Raw genomic sequence first — 26,032 nt, forward strand, 5'->3', positions numbered from 1 at the left:
TTTAAATGAATGGTTGGAAACACAACGCAGGAAACCACCCGTGATGTCATTAGAGCAACCAGGCAACCATTGGCGATTTCCTTTACGCGTTCTTTCTCTGCGGGTCTAAATATAATTTAAATTAACCGTCCTCTAAAAATTCACAGAAAAGGCTTGAAAAGCCTGGCTTCCATCATGACACGAAACGACAGCAAAGCTTTATACTAGGTCCCTTGATCCAGAGTTGTTACCCCGCCTTTGTCGCAAGTCAATCCGTGTTTGGCTCAAGAGTTATTTAGGAGGTGATACAAGGGTTGGAAAGTAGGGAAAGTGGAACAGCAGAGGGGTCGTACAGCGGTGTTCACGCGCCCCGCCATCGGGGATTTGTCGCTTTCACCTGGATGTCTTGACGACGCGAAGTCAATCGCGTGCGTCCTATGCGCTGTAGCGCCACGCGCTCGGAGTGTGCCAGTATTGAAAAAACCTCAGTCATGCCAAATTTGGGAAGCGGGGTGGAGGAAATGGCATTTCGGCTCTTTGCGCGTTTCAGACCGAGCTAGGGGCTGCTGGTGCTAGGCGCATTATCAGTAATAAAGCAGGACCGAGCAGCTGAAGATGGTGAATTCATGTGTTTTATGGGCATGGCAAACGGTACCGGCAGGATCATGTTGAAATGCGTGGTCGTCGGCGACGGCGCCGTTGGAAAAACTTGTCTGTTGATGAGCTATGCCAACGACGCCTTTCCAGAGGAATACGTGCCTACCGTGTTTGATCATTATGCAGGTAAACCCATCCGCATAATACTGCGACGTTATTAACGTTAACACAAATTCCAACGCGTGTTTGATAGAAACATTTATTTTAAGTTCAATCGGTGATAACTGAAGAGTGATTTGCATGTTTCTATGATGGTAACCACCTGTGGGTTAAGGGCGCAACTGGTGTAGCATCCCTTTTCCCGCAGTTATTACCATTGTAAATAAAACATTGCAAATGCGTGTGATATAATCATTTAAATCCAAAATACGTTTTGTTTTCAGTGAGTGTGACGGTTGGGGGGAAACAATACCTGCTGGGGCTGTATGACACTGCGGGTCAGGTAGGCTGAAGCCATTTTCTCTTTTTGACCCGGGTCTTTTTATTAGCCACGACTATTTTAGATGTTTTCCATTGAAGTCTTTCGTTACCTAGCATCTGTGTTTATGCGTAAAGAGAGTCGCCCAGTCCCTGCCAAACTCAACAGGTGCCTCCACACTGAAGTCCCTCAGGGCACAGATATAAACATGTGAAGCTGAAAACGCAATAACAGGATCACACATTTACTTATCATTTTATTTTGTATCAATCAAGTTTCTCAAGATGTTGCTGTTCACAATTAAAATCCTTGACCTGAAAGGCAAAACCTCTGAGGAAATACACTTACACTTACATGAATATTCATTAAAGGAACAGTTCACTCAAAATGTCCTCACCCTCAAGAAGTTCCAAATCTTTACAAATGTATTTGTTCTGAAGAATTTTTGGAATTATGCTTGTAACGAACAGTTCTTGGCCACCGTTGACTACCATTGTAGGAAAAACTGCTTTATAAATGTTTTTGTTACATTGAAAACAAAAGAAGATATTTTGAAGATGTAGGAAAGCAAACAGTTCTTGGGCACTTTTAACTACCATTGTAATTTTTCAGTGGTTGCTTAGATCTGTTTGGTACAAGCATTCTTCTAAATATCTTTCTCTGTGTTTAATTAGAGGGTGAATAAATTATGACTTGATGAATAAATGAATTATATCTTTTGGTAACTTGTCCCTTTAAAATGTTTGAGTTGCTACGAGTGTGCATTTTATGCGCCATTTCAGTGCATTTTGTGCGTCAGTTCAGTCTTGAAGAAATGTAGATTGAGCCTTGAGTCCTGTATTTGGTAATGTTCGTATTGCCCAAGGCGAATTATTCATAGGCATTCTGGGCTGTTACTTTTGGAAACATCTCAAATCTGAATGTGTCTGGACTGGTCTTTGATCCATGATTTATACTATGGGCTGCATGTCCAGTAAAACATTTTTCTCTGCTGACAGCAAACAAGCTTCACATCAGTTTTTCTTTCAAACCACAAGTTGAAAACGGCTGATTTCAATTAACATTCCATTGCTGTATCAATAAATACATCAGAGTGCATATAATGCTTTGTGTTAGCATAGACATTCTTGCATAGAAGACATGCAAAATGCACATTTGCATGCTGATTTTGCCAGTAAGCAGGTTAAAGTTTTTTAGCACATAAATGCACCCAAATTACTGTCAAATCCAACACATCCACTTTGAAGCTTACAGTCCTTGAATATAATGAAGGATTGCATCTTACATGGTTGCTTTTTTTCCGTTGGGTACCATCTAAAAAGGCCAGATGTGTAAAAGTATAGTGAAGGGCCAAGTGGTGAGGTTTAAGTTTCCAAGAAGTTCAAACATGGAAAATCCTTCCCATATGCACGTTTTATCCACACCTGGCATCAGTTAGGACCATACAGAAACCACAACTGATCAGTTGATCAAGAGGGTTCATTTAGCCCAGGAACAGGAAGGAAAGCTTGGGTAAAATTTAGAGCTGATGTTATACAGATGTGTTTGTCTTTTGTAATGATCATGAGTTATTTATTAAACATGCTCTGAAGAGAATATTTTACATTACACACAGAAACTAGAAAAGTTATCAACGTTAACAGTCTCTGATGCTGTATTTTTATTTAAAGTGACAACAAGCAACTTTTTGACCTAACAATAATGTCTCTAAAATTATTTTACTTGTAGGACTACTTTTAACTGGACGAATTGTACTGCCGTTGCTACCTAAGCAGCCTCCTATCAGCTGAAATTGCAATTGTAACTTTGGTGTACAATCCCAGCCTGTCCCCTGCTTTACGGCATACAAGTTTTACTCGTAGCCTTGGGAGAAGTTAACCAACAGCAGAGCAGACAATAAGACGAAACAAACCAAAACATCACCATGGCAAAGCCAGCCAATAAAACAAAGAGGGTTTTGTCGGAGGAAGCAAAGAAAAGAAAGCGAGAGAGTGTTCGGTCACAAATCCATATCGGATGGGCTCACACTCTGTGGCGCGAGCTGAAAGAGGCAACGGGTTGCAAAACGGATGGAGACCTAGCGGTCCCGCTCCTGGATTTGTAAATTTTTTGTTACCGTCCTGTGCTTTTGAACGTATTTGTTATTAATCTGTGTTATTGGCGCACCACCGCTTTCATACTTTATAACCTAAAGGTAGCTGAAAGATAATATATTGTTACCAGTGTTGGTTGCTGTTGTCGTGTTTCGTCATGAATTTGTGTAGTGCATGTAAATTAAAGACTAAAAAAACACCACTAGGGCTTTGCAATTAATCGAAAATGAATCGTAGCATCGCCCTGTAGTACAGCCCATAGAGTTGGCACCCGTGTGGTATACAACGTAGATGAAATGCTGATTTCAAAAACAGTACAATTACATATACAGTTTACATATACGTATCTGTGTCTGCCGGGTCTATCATCGGCTTTGTAAACAAACTCACGTGTATTGAGCTACCAGCGGGAAATCCTTACGACAGTTTTGACAGACAATTTCAATTATCAACCACGTGGGGCAGCAACAGTGATCAGGAGTTGCTTGTTGTCGCTTTAACTATTTTTTACCCTGTTACTCCCTTTTCAGAATTTTTTTGTTTCAGCATTTCTAATGTTTTTGCCTCATTGGGATGAATCCCTTTTGTTTTCTACATTTGTAAGTTGGATAAAAGCATTTGACAAATTAATAAATATGAAGGCAAAACGGGTATATGCAGAATGCATTCGGCTTTAAAGAATATGCGACATACAGCCACCCCAGGGAGTTTAACAAAGCTTTACTGGTTTACTTTTAACTGTCATCTCATCCACATTACATTGCACTTACCAACTCACTGAACCCTTTTACACAAAGGCACTTTATGGGCAACTCAAATAATAAAAGTAGGGTAAATGACAACGTTGCCATTAATCTCACCAAAATCTACATTCAGACATTTTGAGTCCACTAGACATTTAGATTTGAGCACAAAATGTTCTGTGAGAATAAAATATGAATATGAATCTCTCATACAAAAAACTTTTATTTTAAATGACAAAAGCATTTGAATTCAAATGAACATAATGTAACGATAAAAGTCTGGCTGTGCTACTGGGTACATTCATGTACCCTTTAAGCACACCCCTGATCCCAATAAGCTCATGTTATTAATGAAAAAATCTTGTTTATTCTAAACAACCTTTTAAGGTATACAGTACAGAGTCAATCACAAAAAACAGTCCACTAAAATAATTTATATTGGGAAATGAATGTTTTAAAAATTAGATTAAGATGTAGAGAACAGTTAAACGCAAAACATGACTTTAGCTGGGTTTTCACAGGCAGGACCACATTTATGTAGCCTCTCATTAAATGAATATGAACTTATATATATATATATATCTTATGCAAACTTGACATTACCTATTTGGTTTCTGATGGCTTTCTCTTTGAACAGATAACATGCCTCTTTCATCATTGGAAAAAAAACTAGTTCCATCTCGATGTTGTAATCTTGATGCATAAATAATTAATTGATCATTTAAAAAAAGATCACCTTTAAGTTAAAGCCATATGTGAATATTGAAGTCTGTTTATGAAGTATACTGTATACTTTCAATGGGGGATGAGCTTAATGGGAGAACACACTGATTTTAATAGGAGCAGCAACAATTTTTAATTAATACATTTAACATTTAACATAAAGGACAAGATTTTACAAAATGAATATTCAAGATTTGACATAGTTTAACATTGAACAAAAATATTGACAATATACTTTTTCATGTTGACATCACACTGAATCTTTGTGATGTTTTCTTTAAGCTCACCTTAAAATAATATGAAATCTTTAAAAATGACTGGAGTGTGAAACCGAAGACTGCAAATTTAAAATATACTGGATCGTAAAAGTACAATCCTGCATGTTTTTAACCCAGTGTTTTTTAGAGTGTAACCTTTCACCTGCTTCCATAGATGTGATGGTTTAAGTGTGCATTGAGCTGAAATGCTCTTCTTACTGAGCTTCAAATAGGGAACAATTGCCCCAGATGTGAACAACAGCGGTAATTTGGATTCTCTTTAAATCCAGGAGACTCCCACCCTCACCCTGTAAGACATTTTTCTCTTGCCATGGGCTTGAAGCTACCTCACGACAAACCAAATAACCAGAAGGGATTTGGTCATGGTGGAATGATGAGATTAATATTTTAAAAGCTCTCAGATCTTTTGTTTCTTTTATTCAAAACAGCTTTGAATCTTCCCAGGAGGACTTTCTATTTCTGGTTTTAAAGAAGAATGTTGAGTTTGAACCCATGCATACACTAACATGCATGTATAGTTATATAGTAGTTGCCAAAATTGATGTCCAACTTTGGACAATTGACATTTCCGCTCTTTGTTCATTAACAATGCATTAAAAATGTCTTGTGTGGGTTATTGGTGTGTTTGGAGTATGAAAATTTGAAGATGTCTTAAAAAATAAAAGATTACACATGTGCCCAGGAGAATGACGTTACCACAACAGAGGACCAAATGCTAATGACAGTTCACATTGCGATCAGTTTATACATTTTTATTTCAGTGAGCTTTTTGTTTTCTGTGCAGTTGTTTCTATATTAAAATATAATGGTTTAGTTTGCCCTTTTTGCCAAATAAATTTGAAATGTCCATTTGGCACCATATAAATTGTACTTGCACGAGGCATTAAAGGGAAATATTGAACAAATATGCCCCTCCTGACTTCACTTTTGCCAATACTGTATGTTTTATACTGTAAGTTGGGGCGGGACATACAAAGTGCACCAATCTTCGGCCACTGGGGATACTTCAATATGTAAATTATATTTAAGCATATTAAGTTTTTCGATAGATAAGCAGTCATGTTTATGTTCATATGTAATAATTTAGCAGATAAATGCAAAACGTTAGAAATAAAAAAGTTGTTTAATGAAATAACGACGACAATTATTTTACTGTGCATTAACACAATTTAAGTACTATTTTACAAACCCCAATTCCAATGAAGTTGGGACGTTGTATAAAATGTAAAAAAAAAGTGACTTGCAAATTCTTTTTGACCCATACTTAATGTAATACACCACAATGACAAGATATTTAATATTCTCTGTTACATCACCTTTCCTTTTAACAACACTTAATAGGCGTTTGGGAACTGATGACACTAATTGTTGAAGCTTTGTAGGTGGAATTTATTCTCATTCTTGCGTGATGTACATACAACTTCAGTTGCACAACAGTCCGGGGTCTGCGTTGTCTTATTTAGCCCTACATAATGCGTTACACATTTTCAGTGGGAGAAAGGTCTGTTGAAATAAGCAGGGACATCCCTGAAAAAGATGTTCCTTGGATGGCGGCGTTTTTGCTCCAAAACCTGTATGTACCTTTCTGCATTAACGTTGCCTTCTTAGATGTCACTAACACCCCCCAGTGTTCGCAGAGTTTTAGATCTGTTTTAATGACGCGGAGAGAGTTGAAAGCACAGCCCGTATATTTTCATTCTTTTACAAAAGCAAAACATTTTGTAGGTAATGAGTACACACAAATAAAAGTAGACCAATCTGAGTTTCGAATCAGGTATTGGTCTTATTTGTATGACCAAAATTACTGTAGTATTTCTCTGCAGTAATAAAAAAAGATGTGGCGGCGCGTTAAGACATAACGGAATAACACTTATTACAGATGCTGTTCACATTTAATCACTGAAGACAACCAACTGTGCTTATGTGTATACTCGCCAATACGGCATTATAACATTTATGTCTGAACATTTATGCGTAATAAATTTCGAAATTAACTCAATCTGACAGTTGTTGCGAGCAGTTTGAGAGGCGTCTGTGTCCCGTGTGCACATGTATTGTCTGAGTGCACTGACTGAAGATCGTCCTTTGAGAGCACACAAGTACTTGATTGGTTTGTATTTGTGAAATGGCATGACTTAAAATAATGTGCAAATGCCTATTCCGTCAACTGATGCGCGATCACTGAAGCTGCTCGAACTAGCAAATGCTCTCAGTGCGAGTATGTCCAATCCTTCCAGTGCCTCGTGACTCCCAACAAATCAGATGGGCGGTAGGTGGGCATTACTCTAGGAAAGAGAATAGTTTGCCAACGGGGCTCACTAAATCCTTGGCTGCATCCCTAGACCACAGTACACTTTGCATCAGTCATTCTCAGATGAGCTCGGGCCCAGAGAAGTCGGCTGTGTTTCTGGTTGCTGTTGATGTATGGCTTTCGCTTTGCATGGTAGAGTTTTAACTTGCACTTGTAGATGCTGCGACGAACTGTGACAATGGTTTTCCAAAGTGTTCCAGAGCCCCCATGGAAATTTCCTTTACCAGATGATGTCTGTTTTTAATGCAGTGCCGCCTGATCGGTCGAACATTCAGGCAACCAGTGAGAGCATTCGTGGGTTGGCCTATAAGACTGCTGAAGAGCAAGCATGAACCAGGAACACCAGAATGAAAGGTGCCGAACTCTTACTTGGACATTTCAGTTGATGGAACATACCACTCCATTCGTCTCCCCTCCTTAAGCCATACGCTTATCTTATCTTAAATATTCTAATCGTTGCTCAGCACTATATAGAAATTGTCAGAATGTCAAAATATTAAATTTTTTTAGAACAAAAGAGCAGCAAAAACCCTAATCCTGTAGAAGTGTGCTGAGGTAGTATGGTTTTCCAGAGGCTGTTGTGTACACCAGCACCAGAGCCAGAGAATTTGGAGTAAGACCAATAGAGGCACTGCCGTGTTTTGGACCACATGTAAACATGTCACTAATCAGGTGGTTTGTTTTAATTGGTAGTTAAAAAGGAGTATGGAGCATCTGTGCAGAATCTGATTCAACCTCCGGAAAAAGAGTAGAGGGAACAGACCTGAGTGAGGTTTATCTGGGCTGAGTGATCTACCTGCTTGCTTGTTTAGTCGCAATAGCACAAAGCAAGCTTCAATTAATCTGCATCGTTTGAGTAAACACAAAGCCATGAATTAAAATCCTTGAAGAAGGGCACAGGAACATTTCCCCTTCCCTCTCTTTATCTCCCACAGCCATGAATTATAATCTTTGTAGAACGGCACAGGAACGTTTCCCCTTCCCTCTCTTTATCTCCCATCCCTCATCAATTCCTCCCTCCCTGCATCCCATCGCGAATGTAAAAAACCATCCGTAGAATATCATCCGTTCTTACATTGCATTTCATACATTGCTTTCCTCTCTAACTTGTATAAGTGGAGCTTGTGGATAATTTTAGATGTCTCATTCTTTCATATTCCTGCTCTGTTATGTAAGGAATGAGGTGCTAACAGCAAAACGAGTATCAACTGCAGATTGACCCACTTATTGCACCACAGCAAATCCACATAGTACATAGATAAACATAACACACACTTCAATATACGGAGAATCAACAGAATGTATTGTATTGTACAATACGTCTTAGTCACACGTGACATACATACACACATGAGTTGAAATGTGATGTAATTCCGAGTACAGCCATGAATAAATGCAGTAAAATGGAGATCAGGGAGACTTTAATGGGAAGAACACTTTCTTTTGCTCTCTCTCTCTCTCTCTCTCTCTCTCTCTCTCTCTCTCTCTCTCTCTCTCTCTCTATCTCTCTCTGATTGTGGGCATCTTACAGTATTATACAGGCAGGCAGATTAGAATCTTATCTGTAATGTGAGGAATGAAAGAGGGGCCAAGACATTATGAATAAGATATACAACATTAGTGGTCGGCGATGTCTAAGCAGCCGTGAAGCCGATGGCTGATGTAATATTTATATAACACAATACAATTGAATAATAAATCTGATAAGCACAACGTATTGAATTTGAACATATTTTTTCTATATATTAGAAACTCAATAATTTAGGTGAGTCTCTCATCTTCCTAGTACTTGTATGCCACATTTGAAATATTCCATAGGTAGGAAGATAAATTATTAGTCTGTGTAGCAAGGAAAGGGCGTCTCTGTACAGATAACACATGACAGTCCCACTCTCAGACATTTTCTTTTGTAAAAGAGAGAGAGAGAGAGAAGAGTCAGGAGTCGGATTGTACAGTACCATGTGTGTAGAGAGATGGTATACAATTGACTGTATTGTCACAATCTTACACCAGGAGAAATGCGTCTATTCAGAGACAGCGTGTGTTCTGTGAGCGCAGATGTTGGTGGTATCAGCTGGAGGGTGAGCTTTATGGTAATGATGACAGCAGGCAGCTGTAAAGGGTGTTTCCAGGTTCCCTGCATTAGACTTCTTTTTTCCAATCCATTTCCCGCAGCGCTCCACAGAGCAGACCTCACGCACACACGCTTTCCACAGAAATGTCACATATTTCATTATTAACAAGCTCTGGATCGTGATAAAACATCACAGTCTTTTCAGAGGGAAAAGGCATTAATATAATAACGTTTTTAATCAACTGGTTTTCACATTTATCCATAGGCAAAATGTATTTGAACCTTTTTATGAACAGGTTGATTAACAATGAGTTACAATGAACTAGATAAATATATTAGGTATGTTTTAAGATATGTGGGGGAATCTATGTTAATAAGCAACTCTAAAGGGGTCACATGACACGGCAATGTGTATACATTTAAAAAAACGTGCATGTTTGTATCGCCTCTTTGCCCCTCCTTTCTGAGAGTACAGATATTGTACAAAGCCCATCGCTCTGAAAAGCGAGGTGTGCTATGATTGCCCAGTTAACCAGTGCATTGAGATTGGTCGAATACTGCAAGCATGTGACGGAAATGTGCTTTTACGATATTTGGAACATCAGGTTCCAAAGTAATTGTGCTGACAGGTTACCACCTTACTTGCGTTTACATTTGGGCGGTCTTGGGAAAATCATACAACTAACTGACGTAGTACACAAGGTGTTTCAGGCTGCTCTTGGTGAGCATTCGCTTTTGAATAGAATGCATCTTTTGCTCCAATACATTAATTTTAGCAATTTTACGAGTCTAATACATGCATGGGCAATTTATGACAATCCAAAGATTGAATATAATTTTAGGAAAATGTGTAAGGATAAAAATAAATGAACAGATAAATTGATAGGATAAACATAGTTAAATGGTCGACCTAGTAATGAACCGCAGCATTTAAAGGGACAGTTCAACCAAAAATGGTTTCAAACGTGTATAAAATGTCTTCGTTCTGCACAAACACAAAGAAATATATTTGGAAGACATTCTACAAGGATGCAACAATTTATTTTTGCAAGCCTACCCCTTGACGTTATTGTAAGTTAGTATCATTGCAATTTCATTTACTCCCTAACATGAAATAAATATGCAAACATGTGTTCTCTGGACAAGCATAAGTTACGAAAGAGACGTGGGTAACGTGTTGCCTTATTCTGTGTTCAGTTTTTCGCCAGCTGTAAATAATACCCTCTCCCACCTCATCCCCTGTAGAATGCTTCAACCGGCCAGAGGATGGGTGTATTTATATCATAAGTGGCCCTCAGGGACAAACATACACTTGCAAAAATGTCTCGCAGAATGTGGCGTATTCTGTCACTGTATTCTGAGGTGCTTTATAACTACAACTGTAATTCTCGAGCCGATCATAGATTAATATTTCTGCCAGAGAACAGCACATTGGGCCTTGGAACTTTGACAGTTTCAAGTTAAAACAGACAGATTATATATCAATTTACAATCTGTTTTGGGTCCTACCCGTTGATATAGAGCTGATGCAGACGACTGCTCATATGTGTTTACTGGATGCAGCTCACAGTGTCCAACTGGATAATCTTTGTGTGAGAAACCTTGAAGGGCATCATGGCGCTCACAGAAGTGTTTTCTCACTTGTAATCTTCAGTTGGCAGTCGCTGGTAAAGTCTCACAGTTTGGATGGATGCTCATATATACGAGAAACAGTCATGGTAAATAAATGTCTGAGGCTAACCTATTTCACGTTTCTATGCTTGAATTTCAGATCAGTGCGTGTCACAAATGATGCCAGAGGCACATGCTGTTATAGTTTAGACACACTCCCATTTAAAAGAATAACAGTGGATAATTGGATGCAAACACAGACAAACACACACCCAGGGCATGGAGACGCACAAATACAGACGGGGAAATAAACAAGCTCCCAAAAATATCAGTCACATGTCCTCTGTAAATCCAGGCTTATCTGGTATAGGGTCTCTGGTTTCTGTTGCTGCCTCAGAGATGTTTGAGGGCAAATGGGAAAACACTTGTGAATGAAATATGGATTTTTGGGTCGTCTAAAATCATATTAATCTGTGCTTTATCATTCATGCCGGTGTAGTTTCTGACTGCGCAACGGCTGATAATGCTTTATTGCAGGACATTTGTGGCCGGTGATTCAATACAGTGGCAGATGTTGTTGGGTCAAGATTTAAGATTTAAAAGAAGTGTCCATGATGATGTTCTCATCCTCCGTAAAAAAAATTATGTAACTCATAACAAGACTGTCTAAACGCACAGAGATTTGATTTTATGTAAAGAAACACATCTGCCAGTAACTTTCCGATTGCTACCAGATTACTTTATATATTTCTAGTTAAAAGCTTAATATTCTCTTGTCATGCTGTGTACATTAACTTTTCATTCTCGTTCCCGATAAAGATAGGTTTCTGAATAAAAAAATACTTCATAACTGATTAATAAAGACTTGCTTTTTTAAGTAAAACATGCTATGGGATTGACAGTTGTGGTTACGGTAATGATCATTTTTAAGGCCTTTTTTATGTAAAACATGTTAGAGTTTAAAAATAATGTATTCAAACATGATGTTTTGAATGAACTAAAAAGAAATGTGTTGATGCGAGTGTTAGGAAAATCAAGTTTGACATCTCGAAACCAAGATTTCATGAGAAGCACCCTGTTAGTAAAAGATTTGTAGAGGAGGATTGACACTTTGTGTTCCAAACACATACGGTTAAAGATGTGAAAGGATTTAATCTATATGGGAACTCTGTATCTTACTGTCAGACTTTTTAATGTTTCTTCTAAAACAATAACAAAAACATCCCTGAATAAGTCATTGCATACTTGTTTTGACCCAAAGTCCTGTGTTCTGATAGGAGGACTATGATCGCCTACGACCCCTGTCCTACCCCATGACGGATGTCTTCCTCATTTGCTTCTCGGTGGTGAATCCCGCAAGCTTCCAGAATGTAAGAGAGGAATGGGTGCCTGAACTTCAGGAATATGCGCCCAATGTCCCTTACCTGCTCATTGGCACTCAGGTATGCACACGTCACACTTAACAACATATGCATAATTTAGTTTATTAAAATATAGTTATTTAAATGAAAAGTAAAACGGTGGTGTGGATTCCTTGTGCATGTAAAACATGCGTGCAGTATAAATGTTTTTTTAAATATTCAGCCATCTTGTTTTATAAGCAGTTTCCAGTATTTTAGTGATGATTCATTTATGAATGGCCTTACAAACCTCTACAATACCTTGTGAATCACAGGTGTGGCTTGGCAGGTGCTATTTGTCATCAACTCCAGTCCTGTCAGGTCATGTTTATTGCTGCGTCTACGGTACCGGTCTTAATCAGACCCCTGAGTGAGGTGAATACAAATGCAGAGTAATCGATAGCAGAGGGAGCCGAAAAGAGTTGTGCAGAACTGAAAGCATGAGAACGCTTGCCTCTGTGTTTACAAAACTCCACTGCCAAAGTGAATCTTTACCAACATATGAATCGCATCAAGTTAGAATGGCTTTCCTAATATTTCCCGACATATTTTTCACCTCAACATACTGAGAGATTAAACCTGACATCTGTGAGTTCATCTTTGTTAGATTTGAGTATTTTAAAAATACAGGTCATATTTATATTCATTAATAATAATAAGTTGCTAATTAAAAAGAATGCATGCAATATGTTTGTGTGGGATAACATAAGGGATGCAATGGTTTAGTAGAAGTATAGAGAACGCCTCTATATACATCTGGGGTAGCTGGCAGAAAGTCAGAATTGGATGAGACGGAATTTTAATTGGAAACAGTGAAGACCGAGACCCTGCAAGGCAACTGTAGAGAAACTTTTTAGGTGAAAGGGGAGTTTGTAGACGTATGCAACCATCTGGTCTTGGATTGAATTTCCTTGCTGCTCTAAAACAAACCTCATCATATGGCGTCTCCTACTATTCTTAAAGAAATGTGAAACACATGTGCGCAGTTAAGAAGTAGTTCTACAACTGTAAAGATAAAAATGCTGTCGTTATTTACTCAAGTCTTAGATCTTTATACTAAACAAAAAAGGTAAAGCTGAATAATTCAAACATCATACTCATTTGACAGTAATGGTTCATTTTAGGTTAACTATTCATTTAACCGCTTCTCTCAGAATCAAAGTATTGGGCTTTCCGTGTAATTTTAGGCCTAACTATGTCTTGTCTCTTGTTTTTGGCTATAGATTGACCTGCGGGATGATCCCAAGACTATTGCCAAGCTAAATGATGTGAAGGAAAAGCCCATCGTGACAGAACAAGGCCAAAAGCTAGCAAAGGAGGTGAGGGACAAGGAAAGCTTCCTCTTCCTAAATGTAAAATGAAATTTTGAAGGCCGATTGCATATTGAGTCCGAAATTTGCATCCGAAATTTTCTGCACGTTAAAAACAAATACGACCTCACATTGTGTCACTCACATTTACACACCGCTTTCGATATTTTCGTTTTTTGCATCCGTAGCAAGCATTTTGAGAGGTGTTTTGACAATTCAGGGACACCGTACAAACGGAAACACAAATGCGCACAATTTCAGACTTTATGTGCAAAGACCTTCAGAACGAAAATCTTAATAAATGTTCAAAGCCTGAATGTCTGGGGTTCTCAGGAAACACACAAACTGACGAAATGTATGGTCTTAGTGCACCATGAGATAAAAGCACTTGGCGAATGCATACATGTGAAATTGTGCTTATGAGGTGATATTGGAAATAAATGATGTCTCATTAGACCGTTTCTATGGCTTTCCAGATTGGTGCCTGCTGTTATGTCGAATGCTCGGCGCTGACGCAGAAAGGCTTGAAAACTGTGTTTGATGAGGCCATTATAGCCATTCTGGCCCCTAAGAAAGGTGTACTCAAGCGAAGACTGGGCCCACGCTGCATCAACTGCTGTCTGATCACATGAGATGGACTTACAGACAACAATTGACGGTGATGCCACGATGAACTGACAACCAGAGAACAACCAATATGACTGGATGCAATCACCGACAAATAGTGTTCACAATTGAGGCTCATAGTCCAGGTTGGGGGGAATGAGAAGAACATCGTTCAAAAAGAAATGTTCTTCAAGGACAATTGAAACAAACACTAAACAATGAGATGGCCTACAAGGAAAATGGTTGGAGATTCTAAATTCTAAGAATTGACAAGCACAGAGAATCGAAAATGAAAGATGTACAGTAGACTAAACGAAAATCAGCTTTTCATGTCTGGCTCTGTGAGCACAAGTTCACTTTTAAGGTTGAAACCTAGACAGCCTCAACAGCACAACCAAACCCATGTGTCATTTACAGAAGTAGGACTTTATTCAACTTCAAATAGGGAAACCCTGTGTCTAGATTTGAGTTGCAAAACATTTGCATTTAACAAAACTCTTCTGTTGGTAATCACTTTATATTATGGAAGAAGAAGAACGTTGAAGTAAATATACTGCCATGAGGAGCATACAAGAGACAAAATATTTTATTCTACAAAAAACAGACTTTAATTGTTGTAAATGTGGCCTCAGAGTCAATGTCTTTTCTAGGATCTGGCTCTCACGCTTCTGGGAGGACAAAAATGTTTCAAAAACATGCCTGGATTTCTTTCTAAGTTACCAGTGGCTTAGGACTTAAAGTGCTTCTTTTCCTTATTTAAGCTTGTAAGTGAGAAGTTTTCGATGCAAGTGGATCCAAACAGGTGCAACAAGGAGGCCAGTCAGAAATCCAGCAGTTGCGCCAAGCGTACAGGAAACAGGCCAAACCTAGAGAGAGGATTCACAAAACAAAGATCAAAACCATTTAAACCTGCAGGAGCACAAACTGACTGCAAAATCACTGTGGTGTTTTACCAACCAAATTTTGTATACAAGACTGCTTTTTTGTTTTTTAAAGTAGAGTTTGTTTGTTGAGTGTTACTGTTTGTATTTGTGGCCTTGCCTCTCAGGTCTGCGCTGACTGCTTTGCATTTAGAATTTTTGCTTTGTATAAACAAGTGATTTTAAACGTTATTGGACTTTTCTAATTTCTTGCAGTCAATGCAAACTTGTGGAGTGGTCTTTAAAGCTTCCAGCACATTGTGAAAAAAATAAACATTTATATTGCAGTCAAACCGTAAATATGGAATGCAGAACAAAAATTTCAAGGCACAATGGATTTGTGAGAGAAAAAAAATGAATCCCCTATGTGCAGTGAATATAAGGTACATTTAATGACTTGCCTCAAAATATTTACTGTCTATAAAACAGGTTTTTATAACTTGTAATTTTTGACTTATTTCTTATGACTTTCTAGTATGAACATTTTTAAAAGTAAATTTACTGAAATTGAGATAAAATACTTCCCCTCAAACTTTGTCGCAAAATTACGAAGGTTTGACACAAAATCTCATAATTAAAAAGCTGTCAGTAAGATTGATTTCTCCATTATCTCATAACTTTGAAAATGATATGGGTCCATACAGTGGCTTGTCACACTACTTCCTCTCTAAAGGAACAGATCTGGATTCAACCGCCCTCATTTCTCATTAGTTCACACTCCTATCATGTCTTCACTCTATCCCAGCCAAACCGCCCAGCTTCCTCACTGCCATAATGCGTCAGCATCATATCTGGGGTCACGTCTAGACGTCTGTGTGCAGAGAGCGTGTCAAATGCACACATGGGAAACATCAGCGTGACATTTTAAGGGCAAAAGGAGGGCAAACACTGGTCTCTGATCGATGTCTTTGTACATGTCATGAATAATTGAACTACCAGAGCCATCCCTCTTTGCTTTGAGAACAGTGAATTGGGGATAGTTCAACCAAAAATAACAATTCTGTCATCATTTACTCACCTTCGAGTTATTCCACATCTCGGACCCCATTGACTACTGTAGTAGGAAAAAATACTTTATAATTTTGTTGGTTCGTTGAACACAAAATAAGTTATTTTGAATAATATGACAAACTGTTCTGGGGCACTTTTGACTGCCATTGTAATTTTTCCTACAATGGGAGTCAATGGGGTCCAAGAACTGTTTGTTTACAAGTATTCATCCAAATATCTTTCCCTGTGTTCAACCAAACAAAGTTCAATCAAACGTTTTGGAACAACTAGAGAGTGAGTCATTCATGACAGTATTTTTATTTTTGGGTGAACTATACCTTTAAGGAAATCACATTTAAACCGAGGGACTCCTGAAATTCTGCTGCAATTGCACAAATCTCAGTGGTTTTCTAAGCATAATTAACCTAGCTTTTCATTAATCAATACTGTTTAATGGGGGGTTTTGCTTTACTTGACAGTCTATAGCCGTAAATGACAGCAATTCATTTAGATATACAGTAAATGGAATTATCATCGCAGGCGGGACTCAACCGTGAATAACCCTCAGGAGAACCCCAGTTTAATCTAAGTCTTTTAACACTTTCTTTAATTCATGGAATTTGTGGAACTATTATAGGCTGCCACTGCAACATCCTACCAGGAAGCATGTAAAACACGTCATCATTACAGTAGAAAGAGGTCAAATATTTTGTAGTTTATGTTTAGACAAAAAACTAACCTGCCAGGGTCTGTCCCAGTCAAGGGGAATGGGGAAAGCTCCCAGCCAGGCTCCAACCAAACTACAACCAGTTGTAATCTGAAGAGATGTGTCCCACACTGACAACGCCCTGAAGAAAATCACATCCTTATCACTTTGCTGAACAAATTATACATATAAATAAACCATGTTCCTGTAGACAAAATACAGAAGGTTTATATGAACAAATATGGAGTAACTATTCTAACCTGACAAATCATGAAAAACTGCTAAAATGCTTAATTCAGAGTATATCCCTCAAGAGAGAAATTGCTTAAGCAGATATCACTGCTGTATAAACAAAAATCACATTCTTGGACACCAATCCCAAATAATTCCTATGGTCAGAGTTATTTTTAGCCTTTCATATAGGCTAAACACACAAATAAGCTTTACTGATTTTTATAATTCACAGTACAAAATGAGAAAGGATCAGAGCAGCTCATGCCCAACTCATGGGGCTATGGGGGGGACTTTTTGTCTAAGAGCATTAATTCTAGCACAGCAATGTGGATTTCAAAATGTCTTTTTGTGATTTAGTGTCATTTTTAAACAGCACATTAAAAGAATCCCTATGAAACAGCGTGTGCACTGTTGCACTCATTTCAGGTTGACCAACGTCTCCATCTAGTGGATAAAAGACATTGCTGACTATGACAGTGTCACTTCCATATTGTATACGAAACAAGAAACATTACAGGGGGTTTCTAGTGAAGTATGACTGTACCCACCCATCTCTGCTAAACACCCGGATCCACGCCTGTATATTAGGACCCAATATGCACAGGCATCTCAGTGTAGTGAATGTAGACAGCAGCACAGCGAGAGAAAAAGTCTCCAGGGCAGACCTACAATATAACATAAACCTTACAGATGTGCTTTTGATGAACTAAACAGACACATGTTGCAAGCACATGTTGTTACTTACTCTAGCAAAGGTGCACCGTACAGTACTACCACACTATGATAAAAAAGACACGACAGGAGAAAGTACAGACAGGATCTGAATAATCGATTGATCTGTGAAACAAACAAAAGCATCACATAAGTAAAACTAAGTTACATTTCCCAAAGTATTCTTCTAGAATTCGAGTGTACCTTGAAGCTTAATGTGTTCTTCTTTGTTGGTGGGCTTATACCTAAAAGCCAAAACACTGCAATGTTGACCACAGCTACAGATCCAGCCACAGAGTACAGCCAAACCATGTGGGTGTTATAAACAGAGAAGTTGTCCAAAAACACAGCAGGAATTACAGTTGCCAGAAATATGGAGGAGACAATAATGGCATGAGCTGATGCCATCCCCCTGATCTCAACATCCCACATGATGAAGGTTTAATACTGTACCTGTCAAAAATAATGAGAGTAATGCAGTTAGTGGACGACTTCATCAACAATTACAAAATCAGTGGTTGAAGAAAAGACAGATATTCTGCATTAAATGGCATGGGTTCATTCAATAAAATCAATCGATTCATTCAATACGACAAAAAAAAACATGTCAACCATGAATCATTACAAAGAGTTCATTATTTTACTTACTCTGATGTAAAGACTGACTGATGGAGCGCGTGTTTGTTAAAGTCAATATCCACAGAAAAATAACCTTAACTTGCTGGGTCGCACGTTTTACCAGCGCTCAATGAAAATGGCAAAACACCTTTAAAGACACAAACTGATACTGTTCTTTAACATGTCAGGATTATAAATAATGGAAATAACAGTAAACAATGGAAAGTCGAACACTTTATTTACTAAACATGATGACCGTCGTGTACTTCCGGTAAATGAAGCCGGCAATCACTTCCTACCGCTTAAGCAAAATAAAAGTGGCTAGAAAAACTAAATCAGTATTTCCCAAGAATTGTCTTGTTGCTCACAGAATCACATCAGAAACCAAATACCATCAAATAAATTCCAGTAGATGTAATTGTTATAATGACAATGATATATGGTCTCTACTTGTGATGTTTTGGCTATTACTGGTGGGATGTGGTCTGGTGGATGGTAGTCAATAGAACACTATTAAATCTTACTAGAATAAGACGACGCTAAACACTCTACAGTTTAGTTGCAAACACTTATATATACCTATATATAAGTAACAATATTTTTTATTGGAAACTATTATATATTTATAATTTGGAAACAAAATAATTTATTAGCCTGCTGCAATGCTTTATGTCCTATAATGCTATATGAAAACTCCGCTATATAATGCTATATACACCTCCATTATTTTTCAGAATGCAATTATTGTTACTATTATTATTATTAATTTAACTGTTTTTTGCCTATGGCTACAAATGGCTCGATTGAGTGACGTTTATCCTGGCTTTTATTTTGACAATTTACGTCACCACGACGAGGACATTAACGTTTCATGATTCATTTTCAACAACACAGAAGCGGACTGAAATTGTTAGTCGCAATTTTACGAGACGTTTTAAGATGGTTTGTGACAAATGTAAGTAGTTATATTGTGAATCAGTTTATAAATAAGGATATTGTTTGTTTTACTCGAGTATGTTTAAGTAATTCTGTCATTTGTAAGACATCTATTTATTGGGTTTAGATGATTGCTCGGTAGCAAGAACAGTAAAACAACATGTAAACATTACTGTAGACCTTCGTGTTTTACATTAGCGATTATAAACATATGCTGCGTATAGTATCATCCAGATTTAGAAATCACGTATGTCAATAAAGGAATACAGCAAATTGCATAGTTGTGAATACGCATGTTTTGATGTGTCCCACAGGCGAGAAGAAACTGGGGCGGGTCATCACTCCTGATACCTGGAAAGATGGAGCTAGAAACACAACAGGTACATTTACACTGATATTATTTTAATGGTAACATATATATAGTAGTACCTGGATGTGTATTTGATCATTTTGAATACATTTATGAATACTAACATGTTTAATTACAGAAAGTGGGGGTCGAAAACTCAATGAAAATAAAATGTTGACATCAAAAAAGGCCAGGTATGTTGCTTTGGGTGGAATTTCCTTTAACGTCGTAGTCTTGCTTCTTTTCTTGATGTGTCAATTAAACTTGTATTTAAAGATGTCATACCATTTTGCATAGATTTGATCCTTATGGCAAGACAGGGTTTGCCATCTGCAGAATATGCAAAAGTTCTGTCCATCAGTCTGGTTCACACTACTGCCAGGGATGTGCTTACAAAAAAGGTGAGATAGAAAGTCTTTAAATGAGCATAATCGGTTGTTGATTAGATTTTTTGTGATTTCTTTCCTTCTCTGTTTCTCTTTTTGCAGGAATTTGTGCCATGTGTGGAAAAAAGGTGATTGACACCAAGAACTACAAACAGACCTCAGTTTGATTAATTTTGCTTTGGGGGATATACAGGATTTCTTTGAGAGAGGGCTGTTTGTGTAAGATTATGTTTGTTTTTAATACAAACAAATATTGTGTTGAATATGATAATTTCAGATCACTAAAAAGTTCAGCAATTTGTAGTAGTTCTTTGTGGCAAAGGGCTGCACTGGTTTTAACTCTTAAGTGAAAACATTTTTCACTTTTGTCCTCTCTCACGTTATAACTTTAGAGCAATATATTGGCTGGAACTGTTTGAACAAAATAAATGCCTTCGAGGTTAAATTTGCTGGATAACCTGTTGGTTATTCTCATTTATTTGCAACGATTTATTATTATTTTCTTAAGTAAGATCAGACATCAGTTATTAATATTTCAAAACATCCTGACTGTGCCTTGGAAATTCAGATCAACCAATCATGTTCCCTGAAATACAGTCAGTTTACTCCATGGCAATTAGATTTCTTTTTACATTTGACATCAATATAAGCCTGTCCAACACTCACCTGGTTGTTATTCATCAACACCATTGCAAACAAATATCTATTTTGCTGTTTCCTTTAAATGACGTGAAATTATATAGTCCCATTCCTGTTTTAGATGTCCCTAAACCAGATGATTGTATGATAATATCTTTAGATTCTTGTGAATGCTTTTGCAATATGTCTAATTAATTGCCACATTTTAAGTGCAATCCAGCACAGCATAGCAATATTTAGACACTGTACATTATTCCCTTCCTCTCTATTAAAATGTCAGGGTGGGACATCTTTAAGGGGACAGTTTTTATTTCTGTAAATATTTATTTTCTCGAAAAATAAAAACAACATAAAAACAACATTTTCAGATTTCTGTCTTTATTGTGAGAAAGCAGGAAAGTTTTTTATCATGGCACTTAAATGTACTTGATGTTCACAATGAGTTTCTTTCTATACAATCCAATATTGTATAATGTAAAAAAAAAGTCACAGTATACAAACAAATGATGCAAACACCATCGTAATCTTGTCATTGGCTTAGTATAATTTAGACTTTTTAACTACAAATTATTCAACATTTGACCCCTTAAATATAACCATGGCCATTATTTAGTAACATCTTAAATTTTCTATATTTTTAATATGAATTGGTTAATTGTGTAAACATGTTACAGGATTATTTGAGACAAAGCATTAACTTAGTTTGAACATATTAAAAAGCTTAAACATAATTTATAACTAATAAAGAGAAACACAAAACAATAAGAGTACCTGTTACATACTAAAATGCTAAATGTTACATTTTTGTATCTATTTAATTGCCATTCTGTGGTAAGTTCTGAAGGTGCAAATACTTCACGGACTGTTTTTCCAAAAGAAAAGTGTTGTGTCACTGATCCTCTAAGATTCACATTTTGCAAATAGTGAGGAGCCCTGAGTTTCAGCTGCACACTCGTGTCACAGCAGCTGGTGGAAAGATCTACTGTTCTCTTAGCACCATGGAGGATTTTCAAAACAACCATTGACCTGTTGGAGGTCTAAAAGACACTAATGGAGTCGGAGCAGCAAAGTGAGGGTTACTATGCACTTTTGGTCAGGGCCAGGAACTCCTCTCGGGTCTTTGGATCCTCCCTGAACAAGCCCAGCATGGCACTGGTCACAGTACGGCTGTTCATCTTCTGCACTCCACGCATGACCATGCACATGTGACTGCAACAACAAGAGATCACTCAGAAATGCATAAAGCGTTAAAGTTATACTGAACTGTTTAATATTGCAAATACTTACGCTGCCTCAATGACAACAGCCACGCCTACAGGCTGCAGGGCTTCAGAGATTGCCATTGCAATTTGCTTTGTTAGGCGCTCTTGAACTGAAATGAAACATTATATACCGTATATTGTAATAATATTACCAACTGGATCGGTCTACCCTTTATTTCAAGTATGTTTCCTTTGTCATTTATATTACGCGTTACTTACCTTGAAGTCTTCGACTGTAGATTTCAACGATTCTAGAGAAAGCACAGCATTATCAATAAGAGTACGACAATATAAACAGATTATTTAGAATAATAGAATTAGACCCCCAAAAATCTTAAAAATATGCATTGTGGGACTTTTAAGGGTACAAACGTTTCAGTGCACTGGGAGGGTTTTGAGAATGACTCCCTGGTCAGTCCCCTGACTACTGAACAATGGAGCTGATTGAGACACGGAACTACTATCATTGTTTCTGTGTCAAATGATCACAGAGGTACTGGGATTTAAGCAGAGCGTTGTCAACTCGCACGCATGAGACGCGTTTACAAGCTCTCACTCTGCCCAAATTAATCTCACACCAAATAACAAACCAACATAAAGTAAATACAGCCTGACAACAAAACTGATCTTCTGATTGTCTTTAATGATTGTGTTAAATTGTTCTTATTATGCTTCACATCTTAACTGTTTTTACGCTAATAGAGAGGCTGTGCTTTTATTATGTTGCCCAGCATTACATGTTTTCAGGTTATTTTAAACGATAAAACTCTTTTAAAGACCCCTTAAAGACCCCCCTCTTTCTTTTAAAGAGCCCTTCCAGCAGTCTGTAGATGTCAGGCAAATTGATAAATCTTTTGAAAATTTGCATTAAATTGCAAATTGAAAAAAAGACCTTTGCTTTCACCTTATGAATTTGTTTTACTGTAGAAATATTTCATACACAAGTAATTTCAATACATAAATACTTTTCAGGAAGTAAAGTTTTAGCATTTAAAGTAAAACTTAAAAAAATAACCACTTTAGTAAGATTTAACAAATACCATATGTAATCTATAGTATCTGTAAATTAACCATCCAATATGTAATAACTTTGAAGCGAAGTCCTATATAATGCATACCTAAATAAACTAGTTTTTTTCATAACTGTTAGTGAATGATGTATTACTTTTAGTCGTCATTCAGAATCGAAAAATAATCTTAATCTCTATTTGAAACAAAAGAATTGTGATTCTCAATTTATACAGAATCGCTTAGGTAATGTCTGCATCTAAATTGCTGGTTATTTCAACTCTAAATTCACATCTTGCAGTGAACGTTTGTGTATGATATACATTCTTTTATGGGAGGTTTGCAATGGCAATGGTTCACACAAGCTCTCCACACTGGAGGTGGGAGTTGGGGGATTTCCTCATCACCAGAAGTCAGCAAGTCTGGCTTTTTTTCAGATGGGACAGGACACAGTGCCAGGCTTTGGATCTAAGCCTCAAGTGAATGGGCTATGATTACAGAAGAACTCAGCCACTTGTAACTAATATGTTCTCTTTTTCTGTCTCACTCTGATGTGAGAACAAGCGCCTTTACTGCCTATCTAAGACTGGAAAGCTTCATTGTATGTGTGGGTGTGTTTCATACTCACCTTGCAAGCTTACTGAGACCAACAACTTTTTTACTCGGCAGATATCCAATGTGAACCTAAGAATTAGACGTAAAATAATTTATTCAGTGTAGGTCTACTGATACTCATTGGAATGAACTCATCAACCTCACAGCATTGAACATTCTCTCTGGTCTAGGCAAATCCTGTTAAGCAGCTTTGTATTCGCTACTATTGTGACATCACCCAAAAAGTCAAATGATAACTTTTGACGACTAAAAGCAATTCACAGAATAATACCGTGAAGACAGACATACCTTGCCAAAAAATGGTACTAGGTGATGTTCACAAAGAGAAAACATGTCAATATCTTTCACGATAACCATCTCCTCATGGTCCTCATCAAAGATGGCATCATTAAGGATATCTGTGAAAAACATATCATTATTGCATAACACTTGCTTTTGTTTTAATCTCCTTTTAATCGCCTCCGTTTTCATAATACGTATCACGATAATTACATGTTCATGATACCAGTCACACATTGTTTGCAGATTATACGGTTACAAAGGGGACACACAGTATGGAGTGGCTGAAAGGGTTTTGTGGAATAACGAAAGAAACAATAGACAATAAAACCTCTTTCATAACTAAGTTTAGCTCAGAATGGAGTAAACTGCTGAGGAACTTAACAGTGATTAGTTTAAGCAGCACTTCTTGCCAACAAAACCACTGAAGTGGACAGTAGACAGTAAATTACAGCATTGAGGGAATACTGTAGTTATGCATGTCATATTCATAAAAGGCGAATATAAACTAGTTTATTGGTTTAGTTTCCCTCGATCTCAACTGGTAGCACATTGTGTAAGCCTAAGCAACATGTTGTGGGTTCGAATTCCTGGGAACACACAATGTATAGATGGAAATGTATCAAGTATGTGAAGCATCAAAGCACTTACCATAGATGGTTTCGTGATACCCTTTGGTCAGGAACTGCATGGCTTTGGCAGCACGCAGCGGAGTTTTGAGGAGACCCTGTCGGTCAGTGTTTTCTCCCAGACCTCGCAGTATGGTTGTGTACGCCGCTTCTATAGCCGGTAACCGCGATTCAACCTCCGCCTCTTTCCGGGACGTCTCGTTTTTGTGCTGGACAGCACCTTTCTTCGATTCGACCGACAGTTCGCTGAAGCCATTACGGCAAAGATACTCTGTGACAATTTTGCCATTGCACACGCTGTTCATTTCTGTCGCGTATTCCATTGAGTCTACTTTAATAGTAATTTAACAGAGAACAAATAAACTAAAGTCTTCAATACAACCAGAAGTCTTTTCTCGTAGATATTTCAGCGTTGTGTTGTATTTGCCTTGTTGCTTTGGGATGCCGTTGAGTCTACCACATGTCCGCCTCGGCTTGGCATTTATAGGCGCTCTCCACTATCAGTGTGTCCAATTGAGCACGTCGGCGACCACGTCAAAATATTTAGTGTGACCATGCTCTCTGCTATATCGTACACACCCATTTAAAGGTGTGTAATTGAATAATGCGTAAACGTCATGCAAAGGACGTTGACTGATTCGTGATTTGCAAGTCTGAATGAAAAGACACAACGGCGAGTGTCAAACTTCTGAGCACATGACCTCACGTGCTCTTACATAAGCTAGACCTCTATGAACTGCATTTGAAAAAAGCCTTTAAAAGCCTTTTGAAGGGTTAAAGCTGGTATGATGCTAGTACTTTTAATAGTTTTATATGGTGCTGTTACTAAAATGTTATTAAAGACAACGATTACACACAAAAGCACATATTTCGAATGAGATATTGCGCTTCTATTCACATTGCTTTCGTCATGAAGTCAAATGACTGTGGTTGTTAAAACAGGATCGTTATTTATAACGAAATATCAAAGCATAAAGTCGAGTCAAATAGTATTAGCTTCCAAAAAAGGTTAGCTGTTTTCTGTGGTAGGGATTTTTGATAGAATTTGATGCTTTTTTAGCAGACATCTGAATAATTTGTTAAAAATATGATAGATAATTGTCAAAATATACAACTGACTATTTGTTTAATATATAGTACAGTATGTATGGTATGTATATTGTGTTTATTAAAAGTATACACAATACTTTAATTATGCAATTATTTATCCAGTACAAATGTTTACATAAATGTCTACCTTTAGAACATAAAATAACACAAAATCCATGATCATAAACAAAAGGAGAATACTTCTTTATTTAATTTACAAAAATAACCCAGTGTGCCAGCACCAATCCATCAGCATGTTGCGTCATTTGCCCCCATTTGGGTACCAAGGGATCTGGTGAGGCTGACCTTTGAAATGTGAAATGCAGCGGCTAATATAAATAATTGTTTTTTTTAGAATCTAGGCAGGAGTTCAGCCTGCTTTTATCACAATGGCATTTATGAATAGAGGAATATAGGCGTAAGCTGCAAGATTCTGAAAACTGTTTCGTGTGATCTTA

At 37.5% G+C, this 26,032-nt stretch overlaps 4 protein-coding genes across 4 annotated transcripts; 2 read left to right on the forward strand and 2 right to left on the reverse strand.

Moving 5' to 3' along the window:
• Positions 1-78: 78 nt before the first annotated feature.
• Positions 79-15,567, forward strand: rhoq (ras homolog family member Q). The gene is made up of 5 exons (XM_079476544.1): positions 79-762; positions 1,020-1,078; positions 12,165-12,329; positions 13,511-13,606; positions 14,074-15,567. Exons 1-5 carry the CDS (start codon positions 606-608, stop codon positions 14,227-14,229), a joined length of 633 nt encoding a protein of 210 aa, XP_079332670.1. The 5' UTR covers positions 79-605; the 3' UTR covers positions 14,230-15,567.
• On the reverse strand, positions 14,774-18,665 carry pigf (phosphatidylinositol glycan anchor biosynthesis, class F). The gene is made up of 6 exons (XM_079476543.1): positions 18,413-18,665; positions 17,969-18,217; positions 17,799-17,890; positions 17,602-17,718; positions 16,853-16,961; positions 14,774-15,069 (listed from the first exon to the last, which is right to left on the reverse strand). Exons 2-6 carry the CDS (start codon positions 18,194-18,196, stop codon positions 14,956-14,958), a joined length of 660 nt encoding a protein of 219 aa, XP_079332669.1. The 5' UTR covers positions 18,197-18,217; positions 18,413-18,665; the 3' UTR covers positions 14,774-14,955.
• Positions 18,666-19,207: 542 nt separating this feature from the next.
• cript (cysteine-rich PDZ-binding protein) lies at positions 19,208-21,026 on the forward strand. Its single transcript, XM_079476702.1, has 5 exons — positions 19,208-19,337; positions 19,633-19,698; positions 19,807-19,861; positions 19,965-20,068; positions 20,156-21,026. Exons 1-5 carry the CDS (start codon positions 19,322-19,324, stop codon positions 20,218-20,220), a joined length of 306 nt encoding a protein of 101 aa, XP_079332828.1. The 5' UTR covers positions 19,208-19,321; the 3' UTR covers positions 20,221-21,026.
• A 31-nt stretch (positions 21,027-21,057) lies between these two features.
• Positions 21,058-25,147, reverse strand: LOC306905793 (GTP cyclohydrolase 1-like). Its single transcript, XM_079476703.1, has 6 exons — positions 24,508-25,147; positions 23,866-23,975; positions 23,591-23,646; positions 22,174-22,205; positions 21,980-22,064; positions 21,058-21,901 (listed from the first exon to the last, which is right to left on the reverse strand). The coding sequence occupies exons 1-6, from the start codon at positions 24,806-24,808 to the stop codon at positions 21,772-21,774; spliced, it is 714 nt and encodes a 237-aa protein (XP_079332829.1). The 5' UTR covers positions 24,809-25,147; the 3' UTR covers positions 21,058-21,771.
• Between the last annotated feature and the right edge of the window lie 885 nt (positions 25,148-26,032).

The sequence above is a fragment of the Barbatula barbatula genome, assembly GCF_947034865.1.
Source record: "Barbatula barbatula genome assembly, chromosome: 16".
Taxonomy (NCBI): Eukaryota; Metazoa; Chordata; class Actinopteri; order Cypriniformes; family Nemacheilidae; genus Barbatula; species Barbatula barbatula.